This window comes from Fringilla coelebs (genome assembly GCF_963513975.1).
Source record: "Fringilla coelebs genome assembly, chromosome: 21".
Taxonomy (NCBI): Eukaryota; Metazoa; Chordata; class Aves; order Passeriformes; family Fringillidae; genus Fringilla; species Fringilla coelebs.
This window is the reverse complement of record NC_140047.1, coordinates 1,387,627-1,410,897: the sequence shown is the minus strand read 5'-3', so window position 1 is coordinate 1,410,897 and position 23,271 is coordinate 1,387,627. Positions and strand designations below refer to the sequence as shown.

The window sequence follows — 23,271 nt, the reverse complement described above, 5'->3', positions numbered from 1 at the left end:
GACCCTGCCCTCTGGCAGTGGGAAGGCATTGCCCCTTGCTCTGTCATTCCAGGACGCTGTCCGAGGTCCCTCTCCAGCTCTCCGGAGCCACCCTGGGCCTTGGGAGGGGCTCTGAGGGGCAGCGCTCGGAGCGCGGCCGGCTCGGTGATGCCGGAGCGATCCCGCCGGGCCTCGGCGGCGGGGGTGGGGCCCAAACGAGGCGGAGCCCCGCCCCCCGCCTGGCAAGCCCCGCCCCCCGCCTGGCCCCGCCCCGCCGCCCGCAGCCGCCGCGGCCCCGCGCCCGCCCGTGTCCGCGTCCGTGTTCGTGTCCGTGGACGATGGTGGCGGCCCGGGGCGCTGCTGCCCGCCGCGGAGCGCTGCTGCTGCTGCTCACCGCCCTCGGATCCTTCCGTCTGCGCCTTGCCCGTGCCGGTGAGTACCTTGTTCCCCCCACTCCCGTCTCCGTGTCCTCTCCCTTCCCCCGCGGATGCTGGTGTCCTCTCCTACGACGAACCCCGGTGCGGTTGCCCCCCCTCTTCTCCCTCATTATCCCCATCCCCACCAGGGATCAGCATCCGTGGGTGTTCGTGTTCTTGGGTGGAGCAAGATAGGAGGTGCCCCCGCCACAAAGCCCCACGGGGATTTCTCCCACCCCGCAGCGCTCCCCGGGGACGGGCAGCGCCTCCCCGTCACTCTCCTGTCCGCTGCTGCAGGCAGGGGCCTGGCAGCGGGCGGCAGCGCCGCAGGGCTGGTCCCCAGCAGCTGTTTGAGGGGGCTGGAGGAACCCACAGATGTGGATCCTGGAGTGGGAAAGGAGCACATAGTCATGGCAGCGGCCCTCGTGAAGCACCTTTATTGGTAGGAAAAAATTAAAACAACATCAAAAACCACTGAAACAAAGAAAAAAATAAGGGCGCTGCAGTGACCGAGCCATCCCGGGGAGCCGGCGGGAGCTGCGCTGGAGGAGCCCTGTTTGCCCACCTGCCTCATTGCCCCGGGAGCGGCCGCAGCACCGCCCCGGTACACCAGTGACGGTGACATTTCTGCTCTCCGCCGTGGCAGAAGGAATGGGTTGCCTTCGCGCCTTCCCGTGCAGCACCGCCCTAAGCTGCCCTGCTGTCTGCTGAAGGGTTGTTTCGGGGCGTTCGGGTTTGATTTGTTTGAGTTTCGGGGTCTGGCGCTGGACATGCCCCTCTTGCTCTGTGCCCACTGCTGGGGTGCGCAGGGCTGTGATGGGCACAAACAGCGGCCCCAAAACCCCGGCCCGCCCCAGGCCCCGTTGCTGCCTGCGGGGAAGGCTGTGGCTGCCCGCCCTGGGGAGGTGCCGTGTCCCTGCCTTGGTACGGCCTGTCTCGGGCAGGTGCTTTCCGCCTGGCTGGCGCAGGAGCCGGGAAGGGCCTCCTGGCTCCCAGCATTGTTTGCGGATCCGATATTGTTTCCCTTCCCGGGCTCCCGGCAGGGCAGACGCCGGGCCGGCGGACGCCGGGCAGGCAGCCTGCTGTCACCGGGTCCCAGGTGGCCTCTCCATGCTTCTGAGGGACGGCGGAAAGCTGCAATAATTTTTAAATCTCCCAATGAATCAAAACGTCTGTGTGTTTCCACGTCGGAAGGTTGGAGGCAGAGGTGGGGATGCTCCTGCGCTCCCCCTCTTCCCACGAGCCAAGGCTGGGGTGGCCCAGCCAGAGGTACTGCTGACACAGGCTAAGATGGGAGGAAGGAGATCCAGGCTCGGATGAGCCACCGGTGATCCAGCATAATCTCTGCTCCTCCTGAATTTAGGGGTTAGTGTGGGATCATCTTGCCTGGCAGTGCTGGTTGGGCTGGGTCCCTTGAGGGGCTGCTGGGGTGGCTGTGCCCAGGTGCTGTCAGGGGGTGGTGACAGTTTCCCCTTCCCTTCCCCTCTCTTCCCAGCCCTAGGAGGATGCTGGAGATGAGGTGGGCATGAGGCACCACATCAGCAGCAGTGCTGGGATATTGCATGCTCTTGGTACATGTGGGATTCGATTTTCAGCTCAACCTCTTTTCCCGGAGAGAAGCTGGGGATGGTGTCTTTGTGCTGTTCCCAACAGCAGCATCCCGTTGCCAGGAGTTTGAGGTTGTATGGCATGTATGGCATGTGGCAGTGGGGAGCTCCAGGTAGGTTTCTCCTGGGGATGGCTGAAGAAAATAACCCTGGGATGCTGGGCAGGCAGAGTCTCTGTCCCAACCCCGCCACCTTTCTCTGGCTGCAGTGGGGAACAGGAAGCATTGGCTGTTTCTTCTCACTTTATAATTGCCTTTCCTGGGCAGATGGGGCCAAGCTTGACTTTCTCTGGGAATGGCTAAGAGGTGGAGGTGGCAAGCCCAGGAGCAGCTCTTGTTCTGATATGCTGGTGAAACTGGCTCCTGGCAAGGAGGCAACCAGGGAGAAGGTCCTGCACCACCATACCCATGACCTCCTGTCTTCAGCTCCATCAAAGTTTCTTCAGACGGGGGTTGGCATCTCCTCCTCCTCCTCACTTTCCTTGGCTGGTGCTGCAACCCAAAGCCCCTGCAGCAGATGCCATCTCCCAGGATGCAGCTGCACGTGGCTCAGTAACATCCTCATCTTGCTGTGAGCCTGATCCAAGCTGGAGGAAGGGCAGCGGTGCTTTGGAGGTGCTGCAGGTGGTTTAGGTTTGCCTGCTGCTCCTCAGCTGGGCTTTATTCTCCCACGTGTCTCTATGCATCACACCAGGCTTTGGGCAGAGGGCCTGCCTTGCTTTGTTTCCTGGCTTCATTTCCAGGAACATGAGTGACAGCCATATTTCTCCCTGCTTGAGTAACTAGGTCGCAAAATTTCATCTATTATTATCATTGTTATTATTGCAAACAAAAAAAAAAACAAAAACCGTTTTCCAAATGGGATGACAGGCTAGAACCCCATTTCTTAATAATCCTGAACCCCACTGCCACAGCCATCGGTTCACATCCCAGACATCTGGAGAAGATGCTCAGCAAAATCTGAGTTTTGTTTCCAGTCCAGGTGACCCATTTGGCCAGGTTTGACCTGCTGGCTCTGCACTGCTGCTCCTCCTCATGCCGCTCTGCAGGGATATGGGTGGGAGCAGGGATGCTGGTGTTGATGCTGGCTGCCCCTGCTCTGCAGTGGTGCGTGTACTGCTCAGACTTCCCAGCTGGGCATGCCTAGGCAGGAGCCATCCCCTGGGAAGTTCCCAGGCTCAGCCTGTGGTGGGATTGTCCATCTCTTCGCTTTTCCTCCTTGCCTGCTTGTCCATCATTGCACTGGGAACAGGGTTGGGACACAGTGGGTGCAGTAGCCCCAGGGACCCCCACGCTGACCCCTGACACTGCAGTAGCTCCAAGCCACTCTTGGGAGCAAGACATTGGGACTGGTGCTGCGCCTGTGCTGCTTGCAGGGGCCTGGCTGCCTTGCCAAGTGAAGGGAGTGATCTCAGCCCCACAGCATTCTCTGAGTTGGTCTGCAGGTCGCAGCCCCAGTTTTTTCTTGAGGCACAGGAAAGGTTGTCTGGGTCCCCCCTAGGAGTGGTGGCAGTGGTGGGCAGTAGTCCCATTCAGCCACCCCATCCCTTCAAGCCTCCCGTAGTGGGGGGTCCTCTGCCACACTGGTGCAGACCATGTGTTTCTCCAGGCAGCAGCTGGGGTGCTGCCCATGTGGTTTTATTCTTGGAAATAAAGTCTCGACCTTGTTATCTGGGGTTACTTGTGCTCAGCTGGTTCCCGCTGTGGGAAAGGAGCCCTTGTGGGCGTGAGGTGTGGAGGAGCTGGGATGTGCAGCACAGGCATCCCACAGGGCTCCAAAGAGCTGGTACCCATGCCAGGGACATGGGCTGGGCTCTGTCTGCAGGCCTGAGGAGGGGAAATGGGTGGAAAGATGTCTGACTGATAATTCCAATTACAGAATCGGCATCAAGGAAGAGTTTATGGAAGAGATGGGGTGAAAGTCTGTCATCCCTTTTGCTGTAGCTTTGTGGGGACTCACAAATCCATGTGCGCCCCAGCAATACCCTGGGGATGCCGATGCGTGGAGAGCTGGAGCTCATGGTGGGGTGACTGGGATTCTGGAGCCAGGGGCCTGCTTGCACTGTGCAGGGTCAGGTCCTTTGCATCTGCAATTTCCTGGCAGCTCTGGAGACTGGTCCCCCACCCCAGGGATCCCTCAGTTTCCAGGAAGCCTGAGTCTTCCTGCAGCTCAGGGGAAGGTGCATCAATGTTTGTCTGAAATGTCTCTTCTGGGCCATGGGGGTATTAAGGGAGATAATCGGCTTAGCCCTGCCGGGTGCTTCCGGGGGGGCAGAGCATCAGGGGGTGACAGTGTGGTCAGGGCACTGGGGACACAGAGATTGGTGGTGGATGACGGAGACTAGAGGAGTGATGGGGGCTCTCAGGGGTGACAGTGTGGCAGGGGGAACAGAAGGGGTCACAGGATGGACAGTGTGCTGACGACAGGAGAGGTGTGGCAGTGCTGGAGACAGGAGGGATGATACCACAGTGGGGACTCTGGGAATGAGAAAGTTAATGGGGGCTGCTGCAGACAAGAGCGATGGGCATGTTGTGGACAGGATGGGTGGTTTGGTGCCCAGGGACAAGAGGGCTGATGGGATGCCCTCTCCCCATGTGCAAGGTGCTGAGTCCCTGGGCACAGGGTACAGAAGCTGCCATCAGTTCCATCCTTGCATTAAATCCATAAACACTGTGCCCTGGTGCTTGGTCCCCACCAAGAGCTCTGGGTCTGGTCCCCGAGGGGGGTAGTGGCTTCCCTGGGCTGGCTGGTCCCAAAACCCTTGGGCCTGGCCCCAATGCCACTGCCAGCACTGAAGTATCTCCCTCCTGTGCCTAGGCATAACCCAGCACTGCTGCTGCTCCAAATGGCAGCTGCAGGCCTGTAATTAGCCACTTTGTGAGCTAAGGAGAATTGCAACAGGAAGAAACTGGCCGTTAAGTGCCTGGAGTGAGATTTGAATTGGTGGAAGGAAACACAGCCAGAGCAGGTCCTGGTCCCTGCCTTATCCTGCCCTGGAGCATTGTGGACTGCAACTGCCCATGTTAACCCATGCACACTGTGGCTATGCTGGAGTGCTTCCTGCACAGATAGAAGATGGCAAAGATTTTGAGAGGTGTTAGCTGTTTGAGTGGGAACCCATTGCACTAGGTGGAGTGCTGTCAGGGACCCTGACTCTTCGTGATGCAGGGGTTCCCTGGGCTCCTGGCCCCTGTTCCATTCCTACAGAAAGGAGAATGTGGTGGGGGTGGAGACAGGAGGTGTGGAAGGTGCAGGTCTCCAGTGCACCCATAGCACCCATGGCTGCTCTCCTGTGGGTGAGGAGCTGCTCTGCCTCGGGGACTTCATCATCTCACATCTGTCAGAGGGAGTAAGAGGGCCCTAAATCAGAAGAGAGGGCAGCCTGGTGAGCTGCTGTAACGTTACCCATCCTGCAGCAATCATTCCTGCCTTCCTGGCTAGGAAGGAGAGGGTTTCCCTGAGCTGACTCTTCCTATGCAGGATATACCCCAAAATCTCTGGGTCCAGCTCTTTTGCCACCATCTGCAGCCCTTTATCAAGAGCCCTCAGATGCTGCGTACACCAGCACCCCTAGGATGCAGCTGTGCATCCCATGGACACCCAGTTTCTGTGTTGATGGGGCCTCTCAGTTTCTGGGTTCTTCCCCATGGGACACAATGGCCTTTGTGGTGGCTCAGTCAGCGCAGACGTACCTGTGGGTGCAGCCACAGCGGGGTGGGTGTTGCAGCCCCTGAATTTCTGCCTGCCTCTGCTCTTGCATGTCCACCAGCATGGAGGGTGCCCATCCAGAGTCCCCTTGACAGCCCTTGTTCCAAGAGCTCTTCTTCTAATGGCTATTCCAACAGCTATAAAGGTTGGCCCCTATTGCTCCAGCACTCGTGGGTGAGGAGCTATGTCCCCAGGCATCTGTTTCAGGGTCGTGGGTTGGTGGGAGCACCAGGGCTGGTGCCAAGCAATGACTAGACAACGGGAGCTGGACAGACAGACAGAATTCCCGCCTTGAACAATACCATCTCTGAGCTACTGAAGGCATCAGCAAAATTTTGCTTGTGCCTCTTTCCTAAAGGCTACAGGATGTCTCTGGTGGTGGTGTGGGATGGCTTTAGCTTTGCTAAAGAGCATCTTGGCCCTGGTGGGTGCAATGGTGCAGCTACTCCAGATGGATATTTCCAGCCCAGTAGTGAGAGTGTGTGGGAGCCTGTGTCTGCTTTCACATGACCGAGCTGTGGTGGCCCCTGGCCTGGCAGCTCCTTGGGTGCTGAGCTGTGGGGTGGGCTGCCCTCTTCCACCTCCCTGCCATCACACAGAGAGAGCTAACCCAGGGCTGTGGCTCAATGGGCAAGTGTGTACCCGTGGGGTGCTCTCCTGCTGCTGGGTCAGTGCCCAGGAATGCCCTTAGAAGAGAGCTGGACCACACTCCCTTCCTTCCAGACTGCTCAGTGCTTCAGGTGGTGCTTGCTGTGCACCATAGCCCTGGCCACCACCTGCTTCACTTGTGATGTGGTGCAAAACTTGCCCGACAAGAAGGGAATTAAAGAACCCAGCCCCAGCAGGCTTAGTGTATGTGCAAAGTTCATTGGTATTTGCTTGAGAAAAATCTAATTAACAAGTCCTAAAGTGGGTGGTTCAGGCTGCAAAGAGCAGCCAGATGCACTGGGATGAGGTGGCATTGGTGGCAGCCTGGGGTCCCCAGCGTGGGTGGGTGTGCATGCAGCGAAGCAAAGCCAGCAGCAGGTTTGGGCAGGTAGGCCTGGGGAAATGGCATATGGCACCTGGTTTGCCTTTTGCTTTTTTTATTATTTCTGCTCTTCCTGAATATCTGAAGCCACTTGTGGCTGGAGACCCCCTGGCACAGCAGGGGCACAGGGTGGGATGCAGTGGTGCACAGCCTGGGTGTGGCTGCCTCTGCAGGGCTGCAGTTGGGGCTGTCAGCATCCAGGGTTGTTGAGGCTGGGATGCCCCTCACTGGCTTGATGCCTTCCTCACCAGCCACAGGCAAGAGGAGCAATGTTCTCTACTACCTCCTGGCTCTGCCCAGTCTCTGCTGGGGTCTGGATTTGTGGCTTGCTGGAACTGTTTCCAACCATCCTAGTGCTATCTCCTGTTCCTACAGCCCTGCCAATCCAGCTGTTTTGTTTGCACAGCAGGCAGGCTGCCAGGGCAAGGAACAGGGATTTTTTGGGCCTAGTTAAGGGCTTTGAGTAGTGATGACACAAAATTCCATTCCTTGAGCCTGCTGGAGATTGCCTGGTTCTGCCCCAGCCTGGAATCACAGGAACAACTTGGGATTTTGGTGTGCTTGTAGATGGCGTCTCCTCTAGAGCAGGGACAGAATCTGGGGGAGCAGTGATGGTTGGGAGGCAATGTGTTTGGGGATGCCAAGGGCTTGACATCTCCCCACCTCTGCAGGAACCTGGCTCAGCTCCTCCTGGCCCTCCCTTTCCCCCTTGGCATTGAACGTGGAGCAGGACAAGGCTCTGGAAGCCCATCATGATGTCCTCAGGGCTGCAGCGTGGGTGCCCACCACACTGCCTGTGCTGCCTAGCCCAAGGCTCGGGGTTGGTGGCCCCAAAGCAGCAGCAGCTGGGTGAGGATGGGGGTGGGAGGTGGGAGTGGGGGGAGGGGTGAGGATGAGGCCTTTTTCCATTGTTCCTGGATGGGGCTGTGTCTGGTGGGACTGTCCCCTCGGTGGGAGCAGGGTGCAGTAGAGGTGTTTGCTGTGCAGGCATGGAGAATGCTCCCAGGGATTCCCTGCAGGTGTTCCCTGTCCCCCCCCTGCTGGCACTGTTTCTTGGCCATGACAGAAACTGTGCTGGAGATCATCTCTGCCAGCTGGGCCAGACCTCAGCACCCACCAGCTGAAGCTGGGAGTCAGGACACAAGCCCTAGTGGCCTCAGGGACGGGAGCTGGTGACATGTTGCATCTGCATGACCAAATCTGCTGAAGCACAAAAAAGCATTTCCAGCTGCTCCCTTACTGGTGGACTAGCACCCACTGGTGCTGCTGCAGGACATGGGGTCAGACTGGTGACCGTGGCTGTGCCACATGCTCTGTCCCCAGCGGTGACATGATGTGACCAGCATCCCCTCAGTCCTGGTTTGCAGGGTCAGTGCTGCAGAGAGCCCTGCTCCACTGGCTCTGGGGGAGAGAGGGGGCTTGACTGCTGCATTTCCAGGGGCAGGAGCACAGCAGTGACGTGAGCAGCTGCTGGCAGTGGCACAGGGACTGCCCCAGCAGTGGTGCCAGCTGTGTCCTGGAGTGGGCATTGCTCCAGGGGATCAGCCCAGTCCCCATCCACCTGTTTCCTAGCGCAAGGGACAGCAGGGCAGGCGGATGCAGCTGGGTCAGGAAGCCCACCAAGCTGCGGCCACCAGCGGAGTGTCTGTCCTGCAGTCACTCTATGTGTCCCTTGTGGCTGGTGTGTGTCGCCTCTGCTTGGTGTGTGTCACCTGTGCCTGGCATTGCTACTGCAGCTGCTGGCAGTCACTACCGCTGACTCACTTCAGGAGCCACATCCCTGGGTGTGGGGCAGTGCAGGTGAGGTGCTGGGGTGCCTCAGCAACCCCTGCTCCTGCCTGCTGCTGGAACAGCAGCACTGCCCCTGCCCAAGGAGGCTCTGGACAGGGGGAAGCAAGACCTCAGGGGCTGAGGTCTGGTAGGAGTATCATGCCAGCCTGCATGCCTGATGCCTGCCCGCCAGCCTGCCCTGGGCCAGCTCCAGAGTGCTCCTTCAGAGCCAGGAGCACTTTACAGAGCTGGGAGGGAGCCACGGCCAGTGCCAGCTGGCAGTGGAAGTACTGGGAGGGCAGGCTGCAAGGCAGGGCCCTCAGCAGTTCCCACATTATCTGGCTGGAGGAGGAGGATGAGGAAGAAGAGGAGAAGGAATGACCTTGGAGTGGAGCTGGCAGAGACCACAGCACTGCAGGCCCTGCGGGGGCTGCCGCCGCTGCTGGGGCTCCGTCATGGCCTTGCTGTGGTCTTCCCTCAGCCTCAGCCAGCACGCAGGGGCCCAACGTGGGAGTGACATCTGCACCCTGTTCCCCAGACACCCCAATATCCCCCCTCAGTTGCCCATGTCCCACCAGGGGCCGTGTCCTGCTGCCATAGAGGGGCCAGACCCGCTGGTCCTGGGCAGGCTGCTCTGTGCCCACGTGGCTGTGCAGCCAGAGCCCAGTGGGCTCAGCCCATGCCCAGTGGGCTCTGCCAGCTCCCACTGTTGGCACTGGGGCTGGCAGCTGAGAGGGAGGCTGGGTGTTGGCGTTGCCAGGACCTTAAACATTCGCACCAGTGCTCGGCGCTAATTAATTATCCTCTTACGTTCACTTTTATCTCTCTATCTGCAGCAGTGACGCAGCAGGGGCGGTCCCTGCCTCCCTGGCCACACAAATGTCCTCCTCGGGTTTATTTTTGTTTCTTTTTCACCTGTATGTTTTGGCATGAGTATGGAAGAGCTGCTCTATCCAGTCTGAGACTGCCAGTGGCTCTATCCCCTGCCTGGGCACCCCCTGTCACAAGCACTCTGCTGAGTGCCACCCTGGGTGCCCGGCACAGCTCTCCCTAGGGTGAGTCCTTGGGGATGGAGCTTTGTGCTGAGCTTTCCCCCATGGATAACACATCCAGAGGCCTTGCTGCTCACATGACCATGTTTCCTTCTGGGCACAGGTCTGTTCCTGCTTACATGTGTCCCCAGCTCATGCTCACCTGCTTGCTCTCTGTCTGTGCCAACTGCTGTGTCCCATGCACCTGCTGGCCTTGGGCTGGGGTCCTGCCTTCAGGGAGTCACTCAACTCCTCCAGCACTGAGCTCAGCCCAGGCTTGAGCTCAGTTTCAGGGGTTACCCCAGCTGTGCTGTTCTGGGCTCCCTGCCCACCTGCACAGGAGTTGAGCACCATGGCAGGGCAATATCAGCAACTGGAGCATTCCCCTCCTCTGAGCACCCCTGGCACATCTGGACAGCAGCATCCTGGCTATGCTGTGTCTGGTGCTGGCTGCACATTCTATATCATTCAATGCTTGCTCCTCTGGTCTGTACTGTCCTGCTGGCAGGGCCATGCAGGGTTAGGGTCCTCACAGGACCCCCCAGCTTGGGTCCCCCTGCCCATCCCACTTGTGGCCAGGCCATGCTGGGCTGCACTGGTGCTAAGCAGGAACCATAGCTGGGGTGGGGGGATCCCAAACTCCCCAGATTCAACAGCAGCCCTGCAGCTGCAGAGGCAAGACTGGGAGCTGCAGCAGGCACCCTGGCACTGTTAACAGGTGGGTGGCATGGTGGTGACATGGCCACAGCTGGGTGGAATTGGGACTCACAAACTGTGCCAGCCCAAGTACTCTGCCTCAAGGTGAGTGTTCAGCGGGGGGGACCCATGGCCAAACTGTTGGGGAACCCAACATCTGCCTGCTCGAGCACTGGACAGGTGGCACCAGCCCCAGGAATGTGTGAATGTGCAAGGGTGGGGCAGCACTGGGGCAGTGTAGTTTGACAGCCCCAGAGTGGCAGCGGTCAGGGCTGGATGTGCCCATGTGGCGCCTGGGTGGTGGCACACAGAGTGCTCGGTCCCCATCACCTAGCATGGCTTTGAGGTGCCCACTCCCACCAGCAAAGGACTCTCACTGCTGAGCCTTGAGTTGTGCTCAGGGAGTGGCAAAGCCCTGTGGGCTCCCTCAGTCCACAGGGTGCCCACACAGTGATGCCAGCTCACCAGTCACTGGCTGGTGACACATGGGGAGCTCTGAATTGCAGCCAGTGACAGCTGGGCAAGCACAGCTCATTCCTCAAACAGAGATAACAGCCTTCACTGGGATCCAGCCTGGGCTTTATGTACCCAGTTGCTGGACTCTGGCTCAGGGCTCAGCACCCATCACTCCTCACAAGGTGGCTCTGAGGGTCTTCTCGATATCTGGCTCTGTGGGGTGACCCACACTGGGGTGACTTCCTTTGCCAGTGATCAGCTTCTGGCAGCATCTGTTTTGGGAGGAAGTGTTTCCATGAGCCTGTGGCACAGACAGGGGCCCCTACAGGTGTGTTCCCCACTGCCCCATGGGGCTGTGACATGTCCCCAGCCTGAGGCTGCACAATGCCATGACCTCCTCCTGTCCTGTTTTTTAAACAGAGTGGCCTTGAGAGTAACCCTGGGGAGGTGAAGCCAGGAGCCAAGTCCAATTTCTGTGCTTAGACATCTGATTATTTCCCCATTAAGCACTAAGTGCCCCCCAGCCACATGGCCAAGCCCCACACCATCCCCAGGGAGCAAACAGTTCAGCAAAAAACCGATCTCCCATGGGCACAGTGGGCACTTTTCCCCCACATCGAGCACACCCCCTCCAGGCAGCTGTGCCTGGTGTAGGGGCCAGCCAGCATGAAAATCGCAGTTGGTGCACCCTTGCCAGTGCCGGCCAAGGTGGGGAAGGTGATGACTTCCTCATGGACTGCAATGGAGAGTTGCCTGGGCACAGGCTGGAGATTCTTAGTAGCAGCTGCACCCTCCAGGGAGCAGTTTGATGGTGAAATATGGCCGTGCAAAGGCAGGGGGTTGCATATCCCACTTGTGTGGCTTTGGGGTGATATCTTTCCTGCACCCTTGCTGGGGGAGCAGAACTGTCATGATTTCATGATTCGTCTTCAGCCGGTTCTGTCCTGTTTAGGACTCTCAGCTGTGTACTGGGAGCTGCCCCCTCAGCGCTGGAGTGCGCCGGGGCTGTGCCCGGTGTTGCCATCCCCGGGCGCAGGGACAGGCAGGTGCCCGGTGTGTTGCTGGTGCTGGTGTGGGCGGCGAGGGCTGGCAGGGACTGCTCGGGGTGCGTGGGCTGGTGCTGGGAGCCTGCTTCTGCTGTGATTCATTGCCAGCCTGGCCCTGCTCCCAGTGCAGCCCCACAGTCCTGCTCCCTGCCTGCGGGAACGCTGCGGGCGTGGCGTGCACAGCAAGGTGAGGGGCAGAGTAGGGCAGCTGTGTGCCACGCCCTTCGCCAGCTGTGTAAACCCATCCAGCTGTGGCCCCATCCAGCTCTTCCTCCCAAGTAGTTGCGTCCAGCCTGAGTGCTGGGTGCGCTGAAGGGCACCTGGTTCTACAGTGCCACCACTTGTGAGGGAAAGACACTCAAGCTGCAGCAGGACCAGCGGTGTCACCATCAAAGCCAGGACCCACACTGTTGCCCCGAGCAGCCCCCTGCCACAGGTGGTACCTGAGTGCTGGCCCTTTGTTCCCAGTTCCTGTCTTCTCCAGCTCTGTACCTGGTTTGCCACCATCACCTGGCCCAGAACTTTGTGTAGGACATGGGGACTTTGTGTCCCCCAGAGAGGTCCACCTCCTGGGATGAAGACCCAGCCATGATGGCACTGCCATGGCACAGTGAGTTGGTGAGGCTGGAGCCTGGGGGACTCATGCCTATACCCAGGGAGTGGAGACTCCCTGGGGCTGACATGGGTGTGAGATGCCCCATGAAACTGTGAACGAGGTTTGGGGTGCAGTTCAGTGCCAGGGAGGGCTGGCTCCCACTGCTTCCTTCAGGGAATCCTGAAGGGATGGGACCTAAGTACTGGTACCAGCACTGTCATACCCCACTGAGGCTTTAGGGGAGTTTGCGACCTTTCGCAGTCACCACACCAGCATCAGTCTGTGCTGGTTCGATTTCATTTCCCCATGCAGGGCAGGCAGCAGCAGGAGATCCTGGTGCTGCAGCACTCCCACATTGTGTCCCATAGGATGGTGGCACCCTGGGGCTGGGGACCCTTGGGGGGTATGGGCACTGCATGCTCATCACTGCAACTGCCTTGTGCATGTCATGGAGTCATAGACTACCTCAAGTTGGAAGGGACCCATGAAGATCATTGAGTTCAAGTCCTTGATAATTAAGCTCGTGGTTAATTCCAGGTGGTAATGGCTTTGTGGAGGCAAAGTGGGGCCTTGGGGCAGCTGTGGTGAAACCCATTGATAGTCAGGAGCTGCAGCAGGGCAGCCATAGGCAGCCCAGGGCAGCTGCGTCCCACTCCAAAAAGCTGTGAACACACCTGGGGGTGTGTTTGACCCCTCTCCTCCTCCTGAGCTGTTTTGTCCTGTTCCCACAGCAGCATCGTGTCCCCGGAGCCTGGACTGTGCCCTGCAGCGCCGGGAGTTCTGCCCGCCAGGCTCGGGTGCCTGTGGGCCCTGCCTGCCGCCCTTCCAGGAGGACGACCGCGGGCGCTGTGTCCAGAGGCAGCTCTCACCTAGTGGTACGTGCACCCACCCTCCACCCCTCTGCCTGCACACCTACCCTGCAGCTCTGGGAGGTTCTGTGCCTCAGGACAGCCTCCCCACCCCAGCAGCAGCCCATCCTCTTCCTTCTCTCCATGGCAGCTGTATCTCTGTGGGGACAGCTGCTCTTGTCCCTCTCACCCCACTCACCTCAGCTGGGGGTTAGTGGTTTTGGGCTGGCAACCCCATCCTGCTCTAAGTCCATCCTGCTCTGGTGATTGGCCCTGTCAGCACTGTGGGGAGCCTTGGACCTCCAAGGACAGAAGTAGGATAGGCAGCTTCTGGGGATCTCCAGGATCTCCAGGGTCTGCCTGGCTGTTCCAGGGTTCAGGCTTTGCAGGAGCAGGGGAGCCACCTTCAGCACACAGAGCAGTGACTTATGCTGCCCATGGCCTCACCCATCCCAGGGTGCCAGTGGGATTTCAGTGCCTGATTCCCTTTAGTTTGAGATGTTGCTCTGTGGTTCAGGACTGCTGTTTCCTCCTTGGGTGATGCCCAGTATCCATGCTGGGAGGGCTGGAGTCAGCTGTGACTGGCAGTAGCACTCCTTGGCTGCACACCAGGGTACCGAGGGCCATACTGGGTGTTATTCCTGGCTCCGTCCCCAAGGGATCTAAGGGGCTGTGGCAGCCTGGGTGCAGCAGCTCATGGTCAGCCATCCCACTGCTACTGCAGTACTTGAAGGGTGCTCCCAGTGCAGCTTTGGCACCGGTTCAGCTGCAAAGACAGTGCTGGGGGCCAGGCACAGGCGTATTTTAGCATGACAGTCAACTCTTCATGCAGCCTGGAAAGCTGTGGCAGAGTTATTTCTGTGCCCCCTTATCATGGGCTCATCTCACAGGTGAGTTAAGACCATAATTATGGTTCCACACAATTATTTATTGCTATAAAGTAGAGTGGCCTCTGTGGCTGGGGAAGAGGCCAGGACCGGCCATGCCTCAGGCGGTTCCTGGTAGGTTCTGCTGGGGACTGCCTGGATGCAAGGTACTCTGGAGCACCTCTGAGTCACCTCCTGGTGCAGAACGTATTGGTATCTCCCCCAGCCCACCCTTCTCCACATGCTTTTCACTCCTGCTGTCCCCAAAAGTCTCCTGCTAAGGAGAATTACCCTGTAAATCAGAGGGGAGACCCCCAAAGCAAGACCCTTTGGCTGAAATGAGAGGGATGGCTGGGGAATAAGAGCGGCTGGCACAGGAATAGAGTCAAGACTTGGTGTTTGACAGCAGTCAGCGCCCCTGCCACGGGCTCTTCATCCCCTGGCACTGAATGACTTTAGCAGTTGTTTATAGTTCATTTTTTAATGTGAAGTCTTGAGAGCAAATTCCCCTCTCACAAGGGCTGCACATGCACTGGCATCTCCATAGCAACCCAGCTCCTTTCTGAAGAATGTGGCCACAATTGCATCCTTACGCAGAGAGATGCAGGACCGTGGTACCATCCTCTAAGGACCCACCATGGCAGGATGGTGACACCAAAATCTCTCCCGGTCCCATCCTGTTGTCCCAAGCAATGTCACTAGCTTGAGGCAGCAAAAGTGTGGGCACTGTGTTAAATTAAAAAAGGGGATCCCCTCCCAAATCCTCTGTTTTAGCATTCTGAGGATGCCCAGCTCCTCTTGGCAGGGAGGCACCATTTATTTTTCCATGGGGGCTTTCTTTCGCATCCTGCCTGTACCTTTATCTGGTAGCAGCACTGGAGAGGGCTGTGAGTATGAAGAGGGGCTGTGACAGCTGCATTTAGGGGGAGATGCAAGGCAAACAGGGGGCCGCTGTAGCCCAAGGATGCCTAAGCCTTTGAAGGGGATACCCATGCAGCCCTTATGCTATGTAGGCAGACCCTTTAAAGGGTTACACATCCTTGAGTCGCTTGTGACTGTGGGTGACGCCAATCCTGGGATCCTGCCACTGTGCCATCCCCACTGCTTCTGGCAGGAGCCAGGGATCCTCTCCCAAAAGAAGATTTTTGAGGTGAAAAGCACCATTTGGGATCTCAGGAGGGCATGTGTGTTCCTGCCATTATGCTCTTGGCATACCCGGCGCAGAGGTGAGATGGGATGTATGGAATCTGGGTACACTGCATCCCACAGCTGGCTGTCTGCACCTGGCTGCTGCTGTCTTGCACAGGGCTCTGAGCTCCCCAAAATCCCATGCACTCCATGGTGCTGCATGTGTCTGTGTTGTGATGGGTTTGAGTGATGTGCTTTGAGATAGTGGGTCTTATCCCTGCTTCTGCTTGACCAGCATGGAGCCCCACTGGGCTGCAGGAAACACTTTGGGAAAAGGGGGCTCAGCTCACAGACATGGATGTTCCTCCTTCCCTGTTCACTGTGCTGCCAGCATCAAAGAGGACATCAGCCATCCTGGGCAGGACTATAGAAATTGTGGATGTTTAAGAATTTTGTGCCCTCCTGTGGACACTGTCAGTTACAGATTTCCTCAGCCCAGAGCAGAAGCCTCACGTGTCTCTGCTTGGTCCCTGTTTCCCCAAACTGTCAGGGTAGGTGTGTGTCCCAGGGTTGAGCCCTGAGGAGGTGGAAGCCCTGATGTGAGGCCAGGGGCAGAGCAGAGGGACTAGGGGGCTGTGTGCCAGCCTGGCCATGACATCCTGCTGCAGCACTGGTGGCAACTACCATGAGGGGGCACCCACACCCTGCACAAGCTGCGCCTGCACCCCTGAGTGCCCTTGTGCATGTCCTGTGTGCCTTGTCCCTGTCCAGTCCATGCCCTGTGTGCCCTCTCTGGACACTGTTTCTCCCCAGCATCTCTGCTCCTGGGGCAGTCAGGCAGGAACTGGGGCTCACCCTGGCCTCCTGTTCCCTGGAGCGGCTCAGGGCCAGCATCTCACACACCCACAGTGCCTGGCAGGACCCAGCCCTCAGTGCCCTCAAATGCAGGGTGGAAGCTGTGGCATCACTGGGGGAGGTTTAGCTGCCACACAGAATGGGAGGTGGGCAGCTTTTCGCCACTTGAAGAGAATTTGGTGATAAAGCTGGTTAGTGCAGGTAAGTGGCACAACCCAGGCACTGCAGCAATGCCAGGACCCCAAAACGCTGCCTCAGTTTTCAATGTGCCACTTCACACACCCCCACAGGGTGGGAGACTGAGGAACCTGGCAGCTGCTCTGGCTCATTTTTCAACCTTATTTTCCTTTTTCCAGCCACACCACATCCAACACCAGCACAGCCTGGTGGTGGCACACATGGGATCGACAGGGTTGTCCCCTATGGAGACAGACTTTTCCCCGAGTGCAGAGGCGAGCTAGAGCCAAATGTCCCCATCCCAGGCATTAGGATGTCCCCTGACACAGGGCTATCCCAATCCTGGGCACCAGGATGTCCCCCTAAGGCACAGGGCTGTCACACTGAGTCCCATGCAACTCCCTTGCCCATTGTGAGACCTTGGGCCCGTGCTAGCACCTTGTCACCATGGCACTCACCTGTTGGGCACAGCACTGGCACAGCCCCAACCTGGCACCACTTGACCATGGTGCTGCTCTGGGATGCAAATAACAGGGTGCAAAGAGCCAAGGAAACCCAGGGCTCTAGCCAACGGTAGGAGGCTGGGGGCAGTTTGGGGACACCAGGGCATGGAGGATGTAGGGACAGTGACTCTTGGTGCTTTTGTTTAAAGCAAGAATGTCTCCCTTTTAAATTGTTTTTTGGCTCATGTGGCTGGGTCATGGGGCAGCAAGATGGCAGTTGTACACATCTCCAGAGGGAATCAGGTTTTATTTCCAAACACTGGATGTGAGGACAGATTCCAGAGGAGATGTAATTCTTATGACCTTGAATTATGTGCCAGTACCACCTTGCTTTAGTATGTCTGGATTTAGGCCCCAGGGCTTCTCTGAGGGGACAGTCTGAATATGGGCAAAGGAAGCAGAGATAGGATGGGGATTGAGATGGGCATGGGGATGTCTACTGCCTTTGACATTTGAGTTTAATCCTGTTAAAAGCAGTAGTGAGTGTCAGAGCAGGACTCTGCTTGATGAGCCTGAGAAGAGCGACTCCATTCTTGCTGCAATGCTGTCACCTCAGGCCAGAGTGGGAGACCTGCCTGTGCCTGATGCTGCAAGAGCTCCCTGAAGAGCAGATGTCCCTGGTGGGCACTGTGCTAGGACATGGGCTTGGACAGCCACCTGTGAGATGCTGCTGGGGCCAGCCCCTGGGGGTACATCCCTTGCTGCATGGGGCTCCCAAAGGAGCTGCATCCCACCAGGTGCTGGGCAGGAACCAACCCCTGTACTGGAGCAGGGGCTCCCATGCTCTGCTGAGCAGCAAAGCTGAGCTCTGCTCTGGGGTGGCTCCAGCCACTCTGATCTATAAAGGACTCTGGTCTATTTTTGAGGTGAAAACCAGTGTTTGGGGTGAAACCAGGTGTTCCCCGACTGTAACTAACTGCGCTGAAGCTACCCCTCACCCCTGAGGCAGCAGGGCAGCTGTGGAGTATCTGTCCTGGTCCATCTCCCATCCTTCTTTACTCAGAGCTGCTGTGTGACCCCAGGGGCAGGGACACAGGGCAGGTCCTGCACGTTACGTGCTGGAACCCTGCCCTGCCTCACAGAGTCTGCAGGACTCTGGTGCCTCTGGCATGAGGGAAGATGCTGTTGCTCCTGATCCTCCAGCATTTGTGGGGTGAAAATCCCACCGAACTCAGCTTTCAGAGAGCTGCATCTGAGGGGCCTCAGACTGAACTCCACGCGTGATTGCTGGAGCTGGGACAGGAGCCCCTTCTTTGGGGTACTGGTCCAGTCCTGGGGGTGGGCACACACTTGCACCCCACAGTGCCCATCTCACACCTGTTCTCCCATAGGACGGACCTCTGTTCCCAGCTTGGAGGCAGAAATTGATTTTCTTGCGGATGTGCTGGCCAGGCAGGAGGCTCCTCGCCACCACCAACTACAGGATGGCAGACCCAGGAGTAAGTGCTCATCCCTGTTCCTAGCAGTGCCAGGGACCCCCTGGCAGCCAGACCCTGCACCCCAGGCAGGTTTGCCTCCTGGAGCTGCCTGGGCACCACTCACCACTGCTCTGTCTTCTCCCGCAGCCACCCTGGTGCCCAACGGTGGCAGACAGCGTGTGGCCAGTGGGCTGAGAGAGGGGCGTCTGCAGCAGAGTCCTGCTGGCACCATGGTGGCCACCACCCTCCCTACCACTGCCACCGTCCAGAAGTACCCGGTGGAGGCATCCCCCATCCCTGAAAATGACAACATGGTGCTCGGTGAGACCCTGGGACTCAGAGGAAGGGGTTTCACATCCTCACCAGGGAAGCATGGGCTGGTGTCACCATGCTGCCAGCTCACCTGCTGTCCCTTGCTGTCCTCTCCACCTGGCAGGGCTGATCATGGTGTGCACGGTGGCCGGAATCTCAGCACTGATCGTGGCGGCCATCTGCTGGTACAGGTGAGCTGGGGCTGCTGACAGTCCCTCAGTGACCCTTTGCCCAGGACATTTCCATGCTTCCCAGGCATGAGGGGTTGGAAGAGAGGCAATAGGCTTCCCAAGGTGTGGCATCAGCTGGCTGGGGCAGGAGGACAGTAGTGAGACATCTCCGTGCCAGATGCAGGCTCCTGGGAGCAGATGGCACCTGGTGCGGGCATCGCTGTGGCGCTGGGTGCTGACACTGCCAGCACCTTGGTGCCTTGTGCCCAGGCCCCGTGGGATGGAGGTGGCTATGCCTGTCATGGTTGCCATCATGGGGAACAAGGCTGACCCTCCAAGGGTCATTGGCTCCTCAATGGAGTCATCTGCTCCTATGGCTCCCCACATCCTCTAGGATGAACTAGAGAAATCATTGGGCCAACAGTGGGCACTGGTGAGGCACCTCAGATTCTGGGTTCAGTTTTGGGCCCCTCATGGCAGGAAAGACATTGAGGGGCAGAAGCATGTCCAGAGAAGGGAATGGAGCTGGTGAAAGGTCTAGAGCACAAGTCTTATGAGGAGGAGCTGAATGAGCTGGGAGGGCTCAGCCTGGAGAAAGGGAGGCTAAGGGGCACAATCATGCTCTGCACAACTCTGTGACAGGAGGGGGCAGCCAGGGGAGGGTCAGCTCTGCTCCCAGGGAACAAGGGAGGATGAGAGGAAATGGTCTCAAGCTGTCTCAGAGGAGATTTAGGTTGGATATTAGGGAAGATTCATATAAAGGGTAGTTGGGCATTAGGCTTTAGGAAGGGCTGCCCAGGCAGGTGGTGGAGTCACCATCCCTGAAATTGTTCAATAAACATGTGGATATGACACCTGGGGATGTGGTTTAGTTGTGGGCTTTGTCAGTGCTGGGTTAATGGTTGGGCTTGATCTTAGGAAACTTTTCCAGACTTTCTGATTCCCTGATTCCAATGCCCCTCCCTGGCAGGCTGCAGAAGGAGGTCAGGCTGGCACAGAAAGCAGACTACTCAGCCCAGCGAGTAGCCAGCCCCCTGCCCTATGACAAGATCTCGGTAAGGTGCCCATATCCCTCCCTGTGGGGTGTTTGGCACGTGGGCCTCAGTGCTCTGCTGGAGGCATTCCCACGGGGTGGAGGCCCTCCACCAGCCAGGCTGGGTCCCTCCAAAGCCCAGTCTCCACAGCTGTTCCTGCTCTCTCCACAGCCTGGGGACAAGACGCTGGCTCAGAGTGCCCAAATGTACCACTACCAGCACCAAAAGCAGCAGATGCTCTCCCTGGAGAAGTAAGCAGCCTGGTAGCAGACAGCGTGTCCTGCCATTATCTGGGATGGTCCTCATCATCCCACTGGGCTTCACCTCCTCTCTACATCTTCTTCCCCCCAGGCATAAAGAGGAGCCCAAGCTGCCAGACTCAGCATCATCTGATGAGGAGAATGAGGATGGAGACTTCACCGTGTATGAGTGCCCTGGGCTGGCTCCGGTATGTAGGTGCAGGAGAGCCAGGGGTCGCTGTGCATGTGGGGGTGTCCAGTAAGTGCCTGGGATTGTGCACTTCAGTGTGAGGAGCCTTTTCCACATGTTCTTCATCAAACTTAGAGGTGGTCCAACCTCTGCCCCCCTGCTCCCCCCATGTCCCTGACCAGCTCCCACTGAAGCTCTCCAGGAATGGGCAGGAATGCATGTCCTGGCACAAGGATTTCCTTGGGAGCAGATAACTAGAGCAGCCCTTGGCACACCTGACCCACCACCCCTCTGGCGGCAGGGGCATGCATGGTAACCCTTCCTAGGCACCGGGGCTGGGGGAGCTCCTCCTTGTGCCCTCCCAACGCCTGGAGCACAGACGTGCCACCCCTCACAGCCAGAGGATGTTCTTGGCTAGCAGGGGACTTTGGGGACGGGCATAACAGCCCTGGCTACAAAGAGCACAAAGAGGACGAAGAGGAGCCTTTTACATGGTAATAGCTGCGGAGCGCAGCCATCAGGGCCCAGATCGAGGGTCATCAGTGGGTCTTTACAGGCTCATTAAAGGGCACTTGATCGCAGGCAGGCAGTCTGGACAGGGCATCCCATTCTTGCCAGCCATGCTGAGGGGCCCATCCTGGGGTCCCCAGTCTCAGCAAGAAACTGTGCCTGACAGGCAGGCTGGGACTGCTGTCCTGGGGTCCCCAGCCTAACTGTGGGGTCCCATCCCACCCAAGACCTTGGGTTTCACACATCACCCCACCTCATTCCCTCCTGACAGGGAGGCAGCACCTTTCCAGGGTGATGGAAGTCCTGGTGTTTGTCATCCATTGCAACCCACTTGGTCGCCCCCTTCCCCTCCGCCCTCCTCCCTGCCAGTCTGGGGTTCAGACCCAAACCCCTTGGGATGGGGCAGCTGAATTACAACCTGCTTTCTGACCTCCCGCCTTTTCTTTCCCCCGTCCCTCTCCCACCGCCACGGCAGACCGGAGAAATGGAAGTGAGAAACCCGCTGTTTGACGACTCCTCCCTACACCCCTCCAGCCCCAAGTCGCAGCAGTAACCGCCCCATCTCCTGTGCCCCAGCTTGCTGCAGACTGTGCCCAGCGGGGTGGCCGTGCCGGAGGAGCACCCACAGCTGGGCCGAGGGACGCTGCCAGACTGTTCGACGCCTGCCCAATAAACACCCACTAACAGCTATGGGGGGGGGATCGCCCCCGTTTCCAGCGTCCTTGTCCTCTTTGCTGCTGTGATCGCGTCCCTGCATTGCCGTTTGCTCACAGCTCTCGCGGGCGCAGGGGGGCGGCTGCTTTGGCACAGAAATTGGTGGGGGAAGGGGGGGCTGCGCCACTGTCCCTTTGTAGCTGGCTTTGAGGAGGGGGCTGCTGCCCTAGCTGAAGCTAGGCTGATGCATAGCAGCTGGGAAGGAGCCAGAGAGAGGGTCAGAAAGCAGAAGAGGGCCAGGAAGGCTGGGCATGCTCATGCCTGGCATCAGGGCTGCCAGCCTGCCCAGAGCACTTCTGCCAGGGATGGAGCCTTTTCCCGGAGCAGGTGGCATCATTAAGGGCTTCAGTGCCCATTCTGCCTCCTCCGCCCCAGCCTGGGCAGCTCCTGGCAGCAGGATAGTGCTCTGGGAGCCAATGGCAGGAGCAGTTCAAGCAGGCACTGGCATCACTCCCCAGGCTGCTCCTTCAGATGCTGCCCTGTGCTCTGACCCCATTAAGAGTGCTGGGCTTCAGGACAGTCCCAGTGCCACTGTGGCCTGGGAGCCCACATCAGCCCGTGCTGGCAGAGGATGGGCTCTCTCTTACCACAGGCCTCAGTAGGGTAAAAGCTCAGAAAAAGTGTTCAAGGTTCTGTTTTCAAGCTTATGTGGCTGTGGGGTAGGAAGGAATAGGACTGTAGGGAGCTGGGGTGGCTTGAGAGGGGTAGCCAAGGCATGGGGGCTTTGCTGAGCTGCTTTAAACCCGACAGAGCCCATGCCCTGGCAGCATCTCTCTGGAGCCTGACACTCTGCATTCTCTGAGCATCCCTCTGTGGCAGGTGACAGTCTCCACTGCTCCATCCCAGGCACCTCTTGGGCCTCAGGCACTCCCTGCACCCCTCTGTTGCCCGCATCCAGCCTCACCAACATGCTCTTGCTTGGAGCCCAGTGCTGCTCCTCAAACCCTTCCAGGTGCGTAGGCCATGAACCCCTCTGGTGGAAGGCCCAGAACTTTGCACCGGTGTGGCTTCATGTCCAGACCCTGCTGTGGACTGTCACGGGCACAGGTCACCAGTTGTGCTCACTGGAGCCATTGCACTCAGGCAGGCAATGGGCAGGGCAGGCAGCAGTGGCAGGGGATGCGCTGGCAAGTGGTGGTGGTATGGGACTGTCCCTGTCCCTGGCAGGATGGCTGACAGAGGCCATCATGGCACTGATTCTGTCCCCATGTCCTGCACTCCCCCTCCCCTGGGCTGCTGCCACTCTTCCCACACCTCTCGTTGTTGTTGTACGAATTGTAGTTCTTTTAAAAGGAGATTTTATTAAACGACCATGTTTGAGACCCATGCGAGTGTGTGTGTGGGGCCCGAGGCTTGGGGGGCTCCTCTCGACAGCAGGGTGGGAGAAGGGGACAAGAAGGGAGGATGCTGTGGGTCCCCAAACCTTCCCTAGGGAACAGTGAGAAGCCATTCTGCTTCTGCAGCTGGAGTACTGTTCAAGGCCTTCCCTAGAGTTTTCCCAGGCACATAAAGAACCGGGGATAATTTTCTTGTCAGTATTTGCCAGGTTTCTGCAGCGAAAGGTCGGATGGGAGCCCCCCCCCCCCCCCCCCCCCCGCACCCAGCCCTTCAGCACCCACCACCCACCCCCCCCTCCGCCCCTTGCCCCCAGGGCCCTTAGCACCTCGGGGATGACAGATAAGGGCTATCGAGTCCCCGCATTGTGTGCAGCCCAGTTCCTTTGATCACGCCAGCCCCCCCATCAGGCTGATACAATCTCTCCAGGTTTCAGCAGCCGGAGGTGGGTGCTGACTCACCGCCAAAGCACCCACCCAGGATGCTTCTCTCATGGGAGTCTCCAGCTGCACCCCTGGGCAATGCACACCCCAAATAACCCGAGATGCCCCCAGGGCTCAGTCCTGGGAAAACCCAGCCTGGAACACACTCCTCTCTGCCGAGGTCCCCAAATTTGTCCTTTCTTTGCTCCCACAACC

General features: G+C 58.4%; 1 protein-coding gene across 3 annotated transcripts; it reads left to right on the top strand.

Moving 5' to 3' along the window:
• The first annotated feature begins 264 nt into the window (after window positions 1-264).
• NPDC1 (neural proliferation, differentiation and control 1) lies at window positions 265-22,603 on the top strand. 3 transcript variants are annotated; one of them, XM_084219648.1, is made up of 9 exons: window positions 265-411; window positions 13,066-13,209; window positions 18,043-18,150; window positions 18,277-18,450; window positions 18,566-18,632; window positions 19,582-19,666; window positions 19,817-19,896; window positions 19,997-20,093; window positions 21,060-22,603. In XM_084219648.1, the coding sequence occupies exons 1-9, from the start codon at window positions 318-320 to the stop codon at window positions 21,135-21,137; spliced, it is 927 nt and encodes a 308-aa protein (XP_084075774.1). In that variant the 5' UTR covers window positions 265-317; the 3' UTR covers window positions 21,138-22,603. The 3 variants fall into 3 exon arrangements, with proteins under 3 accessions (XP_084075774.1, XP_084075773.1, XP_084075772.1); XM_084219647.1 differs by having other exon boundaries at window positions 13,069-13,209; window positions 19,582-19,896; XM_084219646.1 differs by having other exon boundaries at window positions 19,582-19,896.
• The last annotated feature ends 668 nt before the right edge of the window (window positions 22,604-23,271 follow it).

What these genes read in the sequence shown, in the direction of transcription:
- NPDC1 (XM_084219646.1), top strand. Translation starts at nt 318, where the DNA reads ATGGTGGCGGCCCGGGGCGCTGCTGCCCGCCGCGGAGCGCTGCTGCTG. An exon ending in GCGGCCATCTGCTGGTACAG is followed by an intron (nt 18,633 to 19,581) that starts GTGAGCTGGGGC and finishes CCTCCCTGGCAG; the next exon opens with GCTGCAGAAGGAGGTCAGGC. An exon ending in CAGATGCTCTCCCTGGAGAA is followed by an intron (nt 19,897 to 19,996) that starts GTAAGCAGCCTG and finishes TCTTCCCCCCAG; the next exon opens with GCATAAAGAGGAGCCCAAGC.